The sequence below is a fragment of the Actinia tenebrosa genome, unplaced genomic scaffold (genome assembly GCF_029948245.1).
Source record: "Actinia tenebrosa isolate PJP-AT-01 unplaced genomic scaffold, QUT_ActTen_1.0 PGA_scaffold2__45_contigs__length_23673736, whole genome shotgun sequence".
NCBI lineage: Eukaryota > Metazoa > Cnidaria > Anthozoa > Actiniaria > Actiniidae > Actinia > Actinia tenebrosa.
Genome location: NW_028292579.1, coordinates 8,882,209 through 8,897,932, shown reverse-complemented (window position 1 = coordinate 8,897,932; position 15,724 = coordinate 8,882,209). Strand labels below are relative to the sequence as shown.

At 33.9% G+C, this 15,724-nt stretch overlaps 1 protein-coding gene across 1 annotated transcript; it reads left to right on the top strand.

Annotated features, from left to right (window-relative positions):
* The first annotated feature begins 2,405 nt into the window (after window positions 1-2,405).
* On the top strand, window positions 2,406-14,997 carry LOC116286735 (lysine--tRNA ligase). Its single transcript, XM_089033690.1, has 16 exons — window positions 2,406-2,752; window positions 2,846-2,921; window positions 3,001-3,066; window positions 4,552-4,714; window positions 5,237-5,407; window positions 6,021-6,124; window positions 6,748-6,873; window positions 7,006-7,125; window positions 7,838-7,898; window positions 8,910-9,011; window positions 9,592-9,777; window positions 10,175-10,260; window positions 10,596-10,681; window positions 11,650-11,776; window positions 11,900-12,043; window positions 12,719-14,997. The coding sequence occupies exons 1-16, from the start codon at window positions 2,595-2,597 to the stop codon at window positions 12,797-12,799; spliced, it is 1,857 nt and encodes a 618-aa protein (XP_088889816.1). The 5' UTR covers window positions 2,406-2,594; the 3' UTR covers window positions 12,800-14,997.
* Window positions 14,998-15,724: the final 727 nt, after the last annotated feature.

Genomic DNA, 15,724 nt, shown 5'->3' with positions numbered 1-15,724 from the left:
AATTTAAGTGCGTTTTGAAACCCGGTTTTAAATATGTATATAGAGATCTAGGAAGTCTTGAAGTCTTTTACTGTGTTAGCAGTGCATGGTCACCTTCCGTCTTTCACTGAACGAACTGGGGGAGAAAAGTTTAAGAAAAATGAGAAAAAATCGGTTGAAATTAGAAAACGTGGAAAAATAAAAATAATGATTTTACTCTTTTTATTTGAATTATTTTGTCTTTCATAATCTAATAGACTGATTAACCAGCTATTTTCCAAATAAAAAACACACACTCAAAAAAAAAAAAAAAAAAAAACCCACATGTTTAGGTATTTTCCCGCTTTAAAAAATGCTTTTTAGCAAAGGCTCATGAATTTTGTTCTCCAAATACACCGTGAAAAAGATGAAATCAAACCGGACATTCTAGAGATTGGGCTTCCTGTGTTTTTATACTTGTTGACATTCGAATGTTTCGGAGTATTTCGCTCAATTTCATATTCTAAATACTCGATTTAGCTGGTAAGATGATAAGTCGTCCTTGTATTTTCCTTTTAACACCTACTTGGTTTAGCTCTTTGTTATTTTGTTGAGTTTGGAAGCCGAATTCTGTGATTCTGATGATTGTCTGAATCCAACGAAAGACGACTTCGATAGACTTATATTGGCTAAGTCTTCTGAAAAACGAATTCTGGATTTTTTTTTAAATTTAAAAGTCGGGCCGAGTGCTTTATTTCAGGAATCATTCATTTAAATCTTTTTGGTTAACAAAAAAGCGTTGCGTTATGCGTTACTACTTATCTTGACCTTCAAGGGTCACGGCGCTTACAGTTGATTTGTTGCCCGAAATTTTTATTAAACCTTTATTTGCACTGTGAACTAAGCGAATATTTTATAGAAATTGGTTTAGAAACACTATTTAATTTTTCTTCATTTAAGTATATAAATTTCGAGCGACATCTATCGTGTAGATTGGTACCTTCGCAGATTAACATACAAGAACATTGCTTCGGCGATCAATCTACTTCTTTGATATTCAGAATGGCTTATTTGGATGACAAAACTGGCTGAATGTTCTTCAAGACTCCATCGGAATTGTTCCTAATTTTTCTACGATCTACGCATTGATTTAATATTTAAGAAGTCACTTTTTATTTATTTATTCATTTATTTATTTATTTATTTATTTATTCATTTGTTTATTTATTTATTTATTTATTTATTCATTTATTTGTTTATTTATTTATTTATTTATTTATTTATTCATTCATTTATTTATTTATTTATTCATTCCTTCATTCATTCATTCATTTATTTATTTATTTATTTATTTGTTTGTTTATTTCTTTATTTCTTTATTTATTCATTCATTCATTCATTCATTCATTCATTTATTTATTTATTTATTTATTTATTTATTTGTTTATTTATTTATTTATTTATTTATTTATCTATCTATCTATTTATTTATTTATTTATTTATTTAGCTTCGCCATTCAAACACTCACACATTACTTTATTAAAGTAACAGCAGTTCTAATAAGACGTCGCTCGATCGAGTTTATAAGAGTTTTTTTGCTGATCGGGCGCCGTGACCTTGACCTTTCTCTAATAAGAATAAATTCCTCAAAAGCTTGAAATCTGAATCTCGTTTTGAATTCTAATGAAAAGTGCTTTTTTCGATGCATCCGGCTCTACCTACGAGTCTTTTGAAAAAATCTAAATACGTTGACGATTGTACGTAAGCGTTCCTGTTCACTTCAATACATCAGCGAAAAAAGGTTTAATTCATTAAAATTTTAGTTCAGGCGTTAATTGTATATTTTTACATCAACTTGCATCTTTCCTTGATTCTTTAAATATAAATATTCCGAAGAGAAAACTATATGTGCGAGTATGCGCATGCTCAGTGGGTCCACAGAGCTAGAAAGATCCCACATGTTTCATGAGCATTTCATTTCCTCATATAAATAACCTGTGTTGTAGTCTATAGTATACAAGAGTTTCGTACTTGTTAGTGTCATGTAACGTTTGTAATTAGGTGACGTAAGACGACTGATAAACGTTTAGTTATCGATCTGCTAACATCTTAGCGAATGAGTGAGGGAGTGAGTGATACATTTGCATATTCAGACCCCTCACATTAACTCGTTTCTACGCTTCGGGTATCCACGAGTTAAAACTTACTGACGTTTCGGACGCTAGGACTAGCGTCCGAAACGTCAGTAAGTTTTTTCATCTTTTTCACGGTGTATAATTTACCTTTTCATCATTACTGTTTCATTAGAAACACCGACGCAGCTCACACTAGTTTTTAGCTAGTCATATAGACTTAATTATGTGACTTTTTAAAAGAGGTCAATAAGGATTGGTTGACAAAGCAACCAATGAGAAGAAGCGTTAGATCCAACATCCGCGAGTAGATCATTCCGACCCCGACTCGAGCAACAGACGAAAAAGTCATTCTGAGGAAGGAAAAATATTTCCTTCTGTTACCACTTCAGCGATCCTTAAAATAACTTGCTTTCATATCCTTTAGCTAGCTAAGACTCCTATTCGTCCCAAATCCTTTAATGTTAGCTCAATTTTAGCCAAAAATAAGATGTTTTTTCAGAATGTTTTTACGCCAAGTTGGACTTAGGCGGTGTGTGCGGGTCATAAGCAAGTTTGACCGGATTCTGACAAATCAACTGCCAGCATTTTATCCCCACGTGGTTTTCTCGGAATCATCAAAGATGGCCGATGCCGGTGGTGAAGATAAGCTGAGCAAGAAGTAAGAAAAAAAACCTTATTGTTGTACTGATTATTCTATCCTTTTTTCTTGTTTACCACGTCCAATACTTCACTACTTCTTTCTTATTTTCAGTGAGCAAAAGAGACGTCTGAAGGCGGAAAAAAAGGCTAAAGAAAAGGAAGCCAAACAAGTCGCACAGAAGGAAAAGGTTTGGCCATGTGCTTTGGTCTGGATTCTTGGAAGAAAATTTTCAATATTCAACTTATTTTTTGATTTATCTAATCAAGGAACAAAAACCAGGACCTGAAAAACCGAAGAATAAAGAAGAAGATGAAGAAACACTTGATCCAAATGTAAGAAACTATTTAATTTTCACTGACGAATATAAGCTTTATGTTCTGAATTTTGGAACTTGAACTTCTTTCGATGTATTTCATTTTCTCGATAGTTCTTAGAAATCTTTTATCGGTGGTTTAAAAACTCAGTGCTAGAATTTAGTAGTTGAGTTTTATGTATTCTATTTTTTTTCTATATGCACGAAATTGAAAGATTTTAAAGCAATATTTAAAAGATGAATGAAATCTTGCATCATCTTTATAGTATTAATTTTTTATTTTAATATTAATCCCGATTTATTAGCATTTATCAAATTCATTGACATTTAGCAAGTTCCTTTTATTAGATTGCTAAGCACTTCTATAAGTCCTATTATTTTATTATTTTATTTTATTTGTATCAATTCTGATTAAATTTTAAAGATTTTTCTGCAAAAAATGTTGTATCTATTGATTGTATGTTAAATTTTATTGTGACAAAATTTCACTACATCATGCTTTGAGTACGAAAATTCAGAATTACAAGTATTGGAATTTAGCTTAAATCTTTGAATAAACTGCAGTACACGAGGAAGCATATTTTTTTACATCTGGAAACTAATCTAGCAGGAAGGTCTTTTGGTAAAGAATGCTAAAATTGTGGTTTGACTATCAAATTTAGAAAAACTTTAAACATGATTGGCAGTTTGACTCGGCATGTTTCGGCATGTTATCATGGTGCAATAACAGTACTAAACTGATGCATTTTACACCTGGAAACTAATCTAGAAGGAAGGACTTTTGGTAAAGAATGCTAAAATTGTGTTTTGACTATCAAATTTTGAAAAAATTTAAACATGATTGGCAGTTTGACACGGCATGTTTTGGCATGTTATCATGGTGCAATAATAGTACTAAACTGATGCAATTCACCTTTTCTGTGCTAGCCGTCACATGGTATAAATTGTGTTGGATTGTGTTATGGTCACCAAGAAGTTTGGACATTGTTCAAACAAAAGTTGCAGCTTCCTTGCTCCTTTAAAATTGTAATAATTAATTAGGCAAGCCACTATTAAATAGATAGGAAGCAACAAAGTTGATTCAGAATTCCAATAATGAATGAAATATCATGGAATTTTATCTTACGTACTGCTTCAAATGCCTGGAATCAATGAATATTGCATAAAGCTTATGCTATGCCAATATAAAACCAATAAAAAATGGGAATAAATTGCAATCACAATATGATAATTTACTTTGCCCTTGCTAAGCAGAGTTTAATCAATAAACCCATGGACATAAAAGTACTAATAAACTACCAGAATAAGGAAAATCCTTTGTTTTCTATTTTATAACTATCACTATTTAGCACTTATTACGTAGGTATAACCTTTTCATGTGTTTATTATGAGCAATCTAGGTTTTATATTGAACTCTAAATCTGTAGAATTTGTACATGTAGTTTCTTGGCATAACATAAGTTGGTTTCCAATTTTGACAAGATTATTTATTGCCTTTTTGTAGCAATACTTCAAGATCCGAAGTCAAGCCATAGAGGCTTTAAAGAGTACAGATCAACCACCCTATCCACACAAGTTCCATGTGTCCATATCCCTGACAGAGTTTATAGAGAAATATAATGATGTGGAGAAAGGGACTTGGGTAGATGAAGTTGTTAGTGTATCTGGTAAGTCAAACGGCTTTAAAGATTGGAATTTCCAACTGGTAGGGGGGTGTGCAGGAGGGTCAGGGTTCAAGATAGCTTAATTATGGATACAAAGCCTTCACTAAAATGCATCATACTTACAAGAATACACTCAATTGAAGAATCGTTGTCGGGTTCAGAAACATAGAACATAGAAGCCGAGACCGAAATGGCACATGGGAAATGACATAATTATATTATAATTTATTGATTTGCGCCATCCATGCAGTCGGTTTAGAATGGCAAACGCATATTAAAAACAGTGGATGATGCCATTGGTCGCTGGTCACAGCATGCATCTAATTAACGTACTTCGCATGTGCCATTTCGGTCACAGCTTCTATATTCTATGTTTCTGAACCCGACAACGATTCTTCAATTGAGTGTATACTGTAATTAATCATAATAAAGTTATAATTATGTCAACTTTAATTTTCTGTTTTCATATAATTATGCTATGCTTCATAACAGATCTTCAATCATATTGACTTAATTCTATTTCAGGTCGTATTCATGCCAAGCGTGCATCAGGACCAAAGCTGATATTCTATGATTTAAGAGGGGAAGGCACCAAGATTCAGGTGATGGCGGATGCCAGGTCTTCTGAACAGGATTTTGAAGACACACATGGCAAGATACGTAGGGGAGATATTATAGGTGTTGAAGGAAAACCAGGTGAGATTTGATCCTTGTTTTCATTCTACCAATAATACCAGCAACATAATGGAAACCAAAATCAGGGTTCGTGCTACTCCTTAAACTCCTTGAATTTTTGCTTTGATCATTACTTGCATGGTTCTGAAATAGATCTAGTCAGAAAGTCAACCATATGCAATCACTGTGTAAAACCTTGGCATAGTTAGCTGAACATACTCCTTGTAAATATATTTTTGGGTCCTTGTATACTCCTTGGATAGTCCTTGAATTTTAACTGGTTACCTCAGCATGAACCCTGGAAACTCTGTACCTCACTGGGCAAGTGATCTAGCTGTTTTAGCAGCAATAACGATGCACTAATCAATGAGAGGTGAAAGCAACTGCTAGATTAATCACAGCCTCTTTGTATTCTGTAAAGATGGTTGTTTCATGCCCTAGCAACAACTCATGTTAGTTCAAAGAGAATTTTATCTACATTTGATCCAAGAGAATTTCTCAATCTTAAATAATTCAGAATCCTATTCTAAAGAGAATGACATGTGGTTGGAAATGGGAAATAAATGTATACCCAAGATAGGGAGGTCTATATAAAGTATATTTTAAAGTAATGCTTCTTATATTGGTATTTCAGGTAAAACCAAGAAAGGAGAACTAAGCATCTTGCCGTCCAAGGTCACACTTCTGGCGCCATGTCTTCATATGTTGCCTCATTTACACTTTGGTTTAAAGGATAAGGCAAGTAGTTAACTATTTATTTGCAGACTTTGTATGAGTGGTGACTTGTCAGAGTGTCTGCATACTGATAAATGGTTTCTTTTGTGGCAGGCAGGGATAGGGAGAGAAAGGGAGCATTATTGCTGGTTAATTCCATGTACACCATGCAATTGGCCTCCTACAGGCTATTCTCGACTTTCACATCCCCATAATCTTTTGTGTCTTTGGGGGGTAACCAGATGGTAAAAACGCACTTATTTTGCTAAAGGCTGATCAGACAATGATGAAAATATCTTGTTTGGTATCCAAAGATAAAATGAAGAAGTCAAAACATTTTAACAAAACATTTTGAACAAGACCAAAACTCTTGATGATCTGTACATGCAAAAATAACTTGGAATAAACTGATAATCAGTATTGTACAGATAAAAGCAGGTGTAATATAAATTCAATTAAGAAACCTTTCAATTTGGGACAGTTTTTTGAGTGGTTAACCAAAAACGCTAGGCATTATGGAAATGAGAAAGTCGAGAATATGACCTTGTCAAAATGCACCAAGACTCATAAAAATATCCAGTCTTATTATAAAAAGTTACAAGAAATAATCTCCATAATAATATTATTATATCGATTCCTTCTTTTAGGAAACCCGATTTCGACAGAGATATTTGGATCTCATCCTCAACGAAAGAGTCAGGGACAAGTTTGTTGTCAGAGCCAGAATCATCAATTATGTTAGGAAGTTTCTGGATCAGCTTGGATTTTTAGAGGTAAGATTGTGGTACTATACCAATATTTTACACTTAGCATAGCTTTTGTGTCTTGCAGTCCCTTTGGGACATTTGTTATCAGGATTTCCCAATTTGTTCAAAATCAATGTCTTTATCATTATTATTTTAAAGGTTGAAACACCATTAATGAACATGATTCCTGGAGGTGCAACAGCCAAGCCATTTATAACACATCATAATGAACTCAACATGGATCTTTACATGAGAGTGGCTCCTGAACTTTACCATAAGGTAACTCTACTAACAATAATCATTGCTTCAGATTATAATAATATAGTTCTAGATACTGGATAGTTGTTAATGCGTATCCATGGACAGAATTTCAAGGGTGGGCCCAAGGGGCAGTCCCCCTTTTACAGTATTTTGGCTAGTCAGAGGTTTCCTGCAACGCTGCAGTTTTTGCCCCCCCCCCCCACCCATCCCCTCCCTTTCTCTGATTTCTGGATCTGTCCCTGGTATCTCTAATCAGACTCTGTAGCATGCTTAACTTGTATCTCCTATTAGCTGTTTCAGGGTTGCAGAACATGTTGCACCATAGGGCTGTTTGAAGGGATAACTTATTACTTTTATGTCTTTTTTTTTTGCTTGTGGATTGAGCGAAAATTGAATGAAAAGTAATAGGAAACTTTAATTGTTGCATTAATTTTCAATTTTATTTTGTTTCTTGATGTATAAAATGCCTGGTGAAGCCTCCCTCAAAAAATCTTCACAATGTAACACATTTCTACTACTCTTGTCTTACTCTTTGTTGCATTAATTTTCAATTTTATTTTGTTTCTTGATGTATAAAATGCCTGGTGAAGCCTCCCTCAAAAAATCTTCACAATGTAACACATTTCTACTACTCTGAAACAGCTAGTAGAGGGAGCACAGAGGGTTCAGAGGACAAGAAGATTATTTTGTTGCAGTATCAAACAATGATTTTTGTTTCACCATGTTTTAGATGCTCGTCGTGGGAGGAATTGATAGAGTTTATGAAATAGGACGGCAATTTAGAAATGAAGGTACGGACCTCTGTTATGATGTTGCGAATAGGAAGCTGGGGTAGCATGCATTCCTAAAGGCCGGTTTAGACGGTATGATTCCTGCAACTCGAGTCGTAGCGTGTAAATCACGAAACTGATCTCGCCTACGACAGACGTGAGCGTGTTGTATATGATAGTTGTAGGCGAAAACCATCTAAACCGGCCTTAACACACCCTTTCTTACTGTTATGGTCATTGGTCTTAATGGGTTTAATGATGGATTCACCACTGTAAAGTTGCTTCAAGTTAGTTGTCTTCTGTGTTTTGAGTGTCTTTCTTCATGTTGTTCGGTTCCCTCCCTCTGCAAAATCAGAGCTCATTAGAGTGCAAACCATATATCTGTGAAATGGTGTAAAAACTACACTGTAAATAGCACTGAAAACATAGCTATTTTTTTGTTTTCAGTCGTTTCATTGGTGCTATTTTGTACTATTAGTTTGTACTATTAGTTTGTACTATTTCTTTGTACTATTTTACAGATATATAGTTTGCACTCTAATAACATTTTAATGGTACAGAACAGCTACAACCAAATAGTAACTTTATGATAAACTGTAATTGTTTTAATTATTGTACCTCACTGGGCAAGTGATCTAGCTGTTTTGGCAGCAATAACGATGCACTAATCAATGAGAGGTGAAAACAACTGCTGGATTAATCACAGCCTTTTTGTATTCTGTAAAGAAGGTTGTTTCATGCTCTAGCAACAGCTTTTGTTAATTCAAAAAAGAAAATAAAAATTATTACTTTGATGTGAAAGAGGATTACTAGGTATTCAATCTAATTAGGTCTTTGCTTTATTCAAGATTTTTTAAACTCTTTTCCTCAATGAATGTTTATTACTATTACATGTACCTCACTTTTGTATTTATTCATCAATCAAGGGGATCAGAAAAGCATCCCTGAATATTTTCAAACTCTTTATCTACATTGATAACATTTCACCATGATTTAGTCAAGTGTTTATTGAACTAAACATTTTTATTGTAGGTATTGACTTGACTCATAATCCTGAATTCACAACCTGTGAGTTCTACATGGCCTATGCCGACTACAATGATCTGATGGATATTACAGAAAGCATGATATCAGGTAAGGAAATGCTGTACTCCTCTTTCTTTGTGTCAGGGATCAATCTGTGGGTAGCCCTCTCCTGACTTAGATCACCCCAGAGGTTGTTTCAGGGTTCAATCTGTGGGTAGCCCTCTCCTGACTTAGATCAGCCCAGAGGTTGTTTCAGGGTTCGATCTGTGACTTAACCATGCCCTGACTTAGATCAGCCCAGAGGTTGTTTCAGGGTTCTATCTGTGAGTTAGCCCTCTTCTGACTTAGATCAGCCCAGAGGTTGTTTCAGGGTTCGATCTGTGAGTTAGCCGTGCCCTGACTTAGATCAACCCAGAGGTTGTTTCAGGGTTCAATCTCTGGGTAGCCCTCTCCTGACTCAGATCAGTCCAAAGGTTGTTTCAGGGTTTGATTTCTAAGTTATCCATGTCCTGACTTTATTAGACAAATTAGTAGGTTTTTTCTAGGCTTCTGGTCCTCGTGGTCTATGAGTCAATAGCCCAATCGACCGTATTGAAATAAAGATTTAGTGAATCTTATTTTACTGTTTTATTTATATTTATTCATAACTATATAATTCATACGATATATTAATTAATGATTTTATCAGGTATGGTCAAGAATATCACCGGTGGATACAAAGTCACCTTCCATCCTGACGCAGTAGATGCAGATAATCTAGGAAAACCCTACACGGTAGATTTCACTCCTCCATTCAAGAGACTCAGTATGATCAGTGAGCTTGAGAAAGAACTGAAGGCTAAGTTGCCTCACCCGTCAGAGTTGGACACTCCAGGTATTTTGTTAATAAATAAAGTTATTCTTATTTTACAGGGTTAAAAATAATGGTTTGTCAGTCGCTGGTCATACTTATAAGCCAATGATTAATAGTCCACTTCTGAGACATTAAGTTAAGGCTGTTTGAGCGGGCAGTATTTTGTCAGTATTTCCCACGCTCAAAACGAAACAATTACATAAACGAGTAAAAAAAATATGGAAAAAAAGTTATTTACTGGCCTATAGTTGGTCTGGATAGGTAAAAACTGTGTCCTTGGTCTTGAAAATGGACCTTGGCCTAACAGCCTTGGTACCATATTTTGAAGACCTCGGGCACAGTTTTTCCCTATCTGGCCCTCCTGGCCAGTAAATAATATATATGTCTTTCTCATATGTCTTTCCATCTTATATTTTAGAGGCCAATAAAATTTTAGATGATCTCTGTGTCAAACATGGTGTGGATTGTGCCCCACCTCGTACTGCAGCCAGGTTATTAGATAAGGTAATACTGATTTTTTTTTACTGTTCTACTAATTGAAATTTAGTGAGCAATCACTTTTAGGAGGGGGAGTGGGCCCTGGAATCCCTATCCCCTTTCTTCTGTCTGCATAAAAGTTAACCCCCCCCCCTTGAAATTTGTTAAATTCTTGACCCTCCCATTTATGTAGTATGAAATATTTGCTGACCCCCCTGGATTCCTCTGGCCCATCCCCTCCAAAGAATGAATTATCCCTTACCTGAGGACAAAACAGTATATATTTTTTGTTCTCTGAGATGTAAGAGTTATTTTTCATCTAGTTGCAGTACATTTTTAGTTCTTGTTATTTTCTCCTTTAGCTTGTTGGTGAATATCTTGAAAAAGAGTGTATAAATCCTACATTTATCATTGACCATCCAGAGTGTATGAGTCCCTTGTCTAAGTGGTGAGTATTTAGTTCACAGTAGCTGCCTTCAGTACAATATTCAAACCACTTTACAGTCACTCATTTAATGCAGGCAATTTAACAAACAAAAAGTATTATCATAAACTCAGAAGTGGCCAGTGTTTTTAGACAAGACCTTGGACGACATCGTCAAAGTTGTTAAGACAATGGAACAGAACTATAAAAAAAAAATGTTAATAGATCTCTTTACTTGGTTGTAATGTTTTCCCATACCACATATCTAAATGTTTATGTTTAGTACAAATTATCTTATATCTAGTGATATATATATATAATAATGTAGATTTTATTATTATTATTATTATTATTATATTTTATTATATTTATTTATTTAGGGGACCTTACTATAGAGCGGATGCAATTAAACCATGAAATAAAATCAAACTAAATACTAACTAATAGTATCTATTTAGTGACTAATAGTTGCTATCACTCAACCAGAACATTCGTCATACAAAGACAAATACACAAGAGACCATTTGTGTCTTTTGTTTAAAAAATGTAATGGTTGAGTAATAGTGACTATTAGTCACTAAACAGATACTATTAGTTAGTATTTAGTTTGATTTTATTTCACGCTCTATAGAGACCATTTGTGTCTTTTGTTTAATAAGATAATGTTCTGGTTAAGTAATAGTGACACTAAATAAATACTATTATTTAGTATTTAGTTTGATTTTATTTCACTGTTTAATTGCATCCGCTCTAGGGCTAACCTCATGATCTTTCTTTTTTTGAACTTGAATTTGAATAAAGCATTATATTATTCATTCCCTTGGGAATAACATTCTTTGTTTGAGTTGTACATCTATACTCATGTGTATTCTCATGCGCAACCATTAAACAAAGAAACGATACTATAGGCACATGGTCTGAATTGGGAAACATACCAAGAGGTCTAATTCTCATTTCTAGTATATTAATATTCTGTTTGTTATAAATTACAGGCATCGCAGTATTAAAGGGCTTACAGAGAGGTTCGAACTGTTTGTATGTTGTAAGGAGATTTGTAATGCATATACCGAGTTGAATGATCCTGCCATTCAGAGAGAGAGATTTGCTCAGCAAGCCAAGGTAAGATGACTAATATAGTTTGGGCTTCCTGTGGTCATATTTCCACAGGGAGCCCATTACATGGCCAGTGAGCAATTGTATTAAATTATATTATACTTATAGTGTATCCTACATGTTTGACAGGACAAAGCTGCTGGGGATGATGAAGCTATGTTTGTTGATGACAATTTCTGTACTGCTTTGGAGTATGGATTGCCTCCTACTGCAGGGTGGGGTCTTGGAATTGATAGACTGACAATGTTCTTGACAGACTCTAACAATATCAAGGTACCTACATGTAGATTATTTGATTAATTATGTGATTGCTTGCAACTATCTAGCTCAAGGGCGGATCGGGGGGGGGGGGGGGGGGAATGGGGGCTGAAGCCCCTCTTCAGCAGGAAAACAAAAAATACAAAACAAAACTGAAAAATAAGATGCTTTTTTTATATTTTTACATTGTGTTTACGGAAGTAACTCAATTAGCCCCCCCAAACTATATTAGCCCCCCCCAAAAATTTTGGCTGGATCTGCCCTTGTAACTCCTGAACCTTTGTTTGTATCAACTAAAACATTGTTCATTTCAAACGAGAACACTGTGCTCTTTAGAAAAATCATAGCATATTAAAGCAAAAGTTAACAACAAAATTGATAAACATGTTTCATATGTAGTTCACTGCATTGTCGTAAATGGTGCTTAAAACGTTATCCAAGGAATATAATTTTACGTTCTGTCTACTAAGAATTATGAGATTGGAGTGTAGAGTTTGATCAAGAAAAATTCCAAATTCAAATGAGAACCATTCTGTATCCTATTTACAGGCTTTTCTCCTGGGTGACTGATTTAATGTGTTTTTTTAAAATCATGTTTTAATACATTTGTTTTATAGGAAGATTTATATTTTTGATTGTACATGTGGTTGAGAATAAAATATTTACTATTTTTTGTCATTTCTTTTATAGGAAGTTTTATTTTTCCCTGCAATGAAGCCGGAAGATGGTCAAAAACCAACAGACGATGAGAACAATAAAGATAAAAATTAGAAAATTATTTCTGAAGGCAACAATGTACAATCCTAATAAAAAATCAAGCCATAAAAATGTCCAAAAATTACTCTATTAAGGTGACTGCCTCATAGAACCATATGCGTTTTGAGCTTCAACAGGGCAAAATCCTCAAATTTTGGACGGGACACTCTATTTTTTAATAGCTCATTCGTAAAAACTCCTAAAAATCTATCAACATTTTAGAAAAAGTTTAAATCAGTAACACATGAAAAAATAGATTTTTGTAGGGATTTTTGAGATTTGATTTGACTTTATGAGATTTTTTAAGAGCACTGAAACTACAAAATATGACCAATCAATGTATCTCTTTGTCTTTTTGTCGAAAATATCCATATATTATTGTAGAATGATTGACTAGCATTCATTGGTGCAATCATATAGTCTGCAAATAACTATTATCTTATGAATCTTAACTTTTTTCTAATCACTTCCGGTGGCGCAATTTTTACCCCAAAAGCTCATGCATAGGCTTCCATTAAATGCTGATTATCTCAAAAATGAGCTTGGGACACCCTACTTTTCTTTCCAGATTTGGAATCAGCATTAAATTTCAATTCGGGAAGTTTAAAAAAAAGGTTAAATCAATTTCCAAAAGTAGGCAGTCACCTTAAACCTTTACAGTAGCAAATATTTTCATAATTATGGAAAGATATATTTTAGTGCCTGAAGGGTGTTACATACCCTTGTCATTCTGGTCTACTCACAAGTTTGATAAGCAAGATGCATTCTGGTCTAGCTTGGGTTCAAACAACCTCACAAGAGGCATGATAATAAGCCTGAAGCGAGATGACGTTTTACCCCCGACTCTATACCATAATAGTTTTTAAAATTCTTTCATATTAAAATTTTTGATTCCTTAGAGAATACAGGAACAATAGTCATAATTAAAGAACAAAAGCTCAGTGCGAAAAGGATTATGGTCTAGAGATGAGGGTAAAATGTCATCTCGCTTCAGGCTTATTTAAAATTAACAATATACATTTTTACTTGAAACCAGACCACACTTCCAAGTTTGATACCAAGTGGGAGGACTGGGGAAACTGGTCAACTGTTGATCACTAGATAAAATGAACTTAAATATTAAATATTTATCTCTGCAAAGCATTTTGATACATCACCATGATTGACATGAAATGGTTTGGAAATTTATTGAATAGCCTAATACAGTGTGTGCAAACATGTGACTTGAAATCCCTTGAGATATGAATAAGAATGAAACAACCGCCATGTTGGTTGAATAGCACAGCGCACTGATTCTAAAAATAGCTTAAAGATTCGGACAAACCGCTACGAGGATTATACAAACTGATTTTATTATTTTTACTTAAAGTTACAATAATAACCCATGTAAAAAGATCAACTGCGATCGGCAGTGAGAATTATCTGCTGAAAGTAAACTTGTAAGTTTGTTTGTCCAAATTTCGCCTTTGTCTTCGTTTATTTTATGACGTCACGGTTGTGCTGCGCTATTGATCTAAGAAGCAAATGAGGGATGCTTTGTTATGGTCAACCAAGATGGAGGGTGCCGTAACATGCACACGATCATTGGAATGCTTTATAATGATTGACAGTAATAGCATGAAGTCACTATATCCGTAAAATAGATTATTAGACTAATACATTAATAGACCTTGATTGCATTGCTTTCTTTTGTGTCTATTTGACTATTACATATTGACTAACATTTTATCTTTTACAGTTTAAATGCCGTTACTCTAAATAAACGCATGAAAAAGTACAAAACAATATGTTGGTACTAAATAGTACTTTTTTTGTTTAAATATTACTTTTAGTGGTATTTAAAACAAAAAAAATTAGTGATTTTACTTGGCCTGTGAACGAATAGTAAGCATATTTAATACATAGTAGTTGACACAAATTCCATTATGTTCTCTTGTTTTTGCCTCTTATTCACTAATATTATTGTACAATTTTGTTTAATGAGCCAAGTAAAATCTCTCTAATCATATATGACATTGTTTCTTTTGTGCCTAGTAATAATAAAATCACTCTTACTAATACTAAGCTATTTAGTTTTTTTTTGTACTTTTTCACAGGTTTGTGTGTTATCTCTACCTTAGATTAATATTAATTTTATCATGATTATTTTCTTGGCTGTACAGTATAGTGTACTGAATCAATTCAATAAACTGTATTTTGCCTTGGTATCAAAATTACGTCGGCATGATTAATTTAATTTTAAGGCTTTTTAGCTTAGAATTCTGGAGGACAGAATTGGCCTACTTCATAATGATGTCACATCAAAACAAGCTATTGTTTTATGCCGGGATCATGCTTGTTGGAGGGGGATGGATTGACAACAACATATCTTAAATCACAATGAAATTTGGTTTATGAGCTTGCGAAGACAAGAACAACTAAATATTACGCTAAATATCTCGAAAGAAGAGAATTAAGCTTAAATTTCTATCATTTTAGCCGATGTAAACAAACCATGATTTATGAAATAGGGCAATTGGGACATAATTTTACAGGTTTAATTAAAGAAACCAAATCACTGATGAAATGAAAAAGAAATAGTCATTATTTGCACTATTTCATACGACAGCCTTGCTATAATTTGAGTGCACAAAATTAATACCACTGTTTTATAGATGAAGAGATCATACTCTTAGCTCCTGTCAAAGGGTAATGTAATTCCTGTAAGATTTTTTCTGGCTAGATATTTTGATATATTTGATGTTCATATTGAACGAGATTGCAATTTTTTGTCATGTTCCTGTGCTATGTACCATAACAAACACTTCCACAGGTTTTTGATTGTGGCGCTTCGCTTTCATTGATGTTTTGATACTCTAAAGGCAGAGTTTGTCAACGATGTAACAATATTGAAAAATCTCTATATCTTTACTGCAAGAGTGGTCGATTTGTTTCAAGTCT

Coding starts and splice junctions, on each gene's coding strand:
- LOC116286735 (XM_089033690.1), top strand. CDS start 2,595: ATGTTTTTACGCCAAGTTGGACTTAGGCGGTGTGTGCGGGTCATAAGC. Junction 7,899..8,909: donor ACGGCAATTTAGAAATGAAG/GTACGGACCTCT, acceptor TTTTTATTGTAG/GTATTGACTTGACTCATAAT. Junction 10,261..10,595: donor CAGCCAGGTTATTAGATAAG/GTAATACTGATT, acceptor TTTCTCCTTTAG/CTTGTTGGTGAATATCTTGA.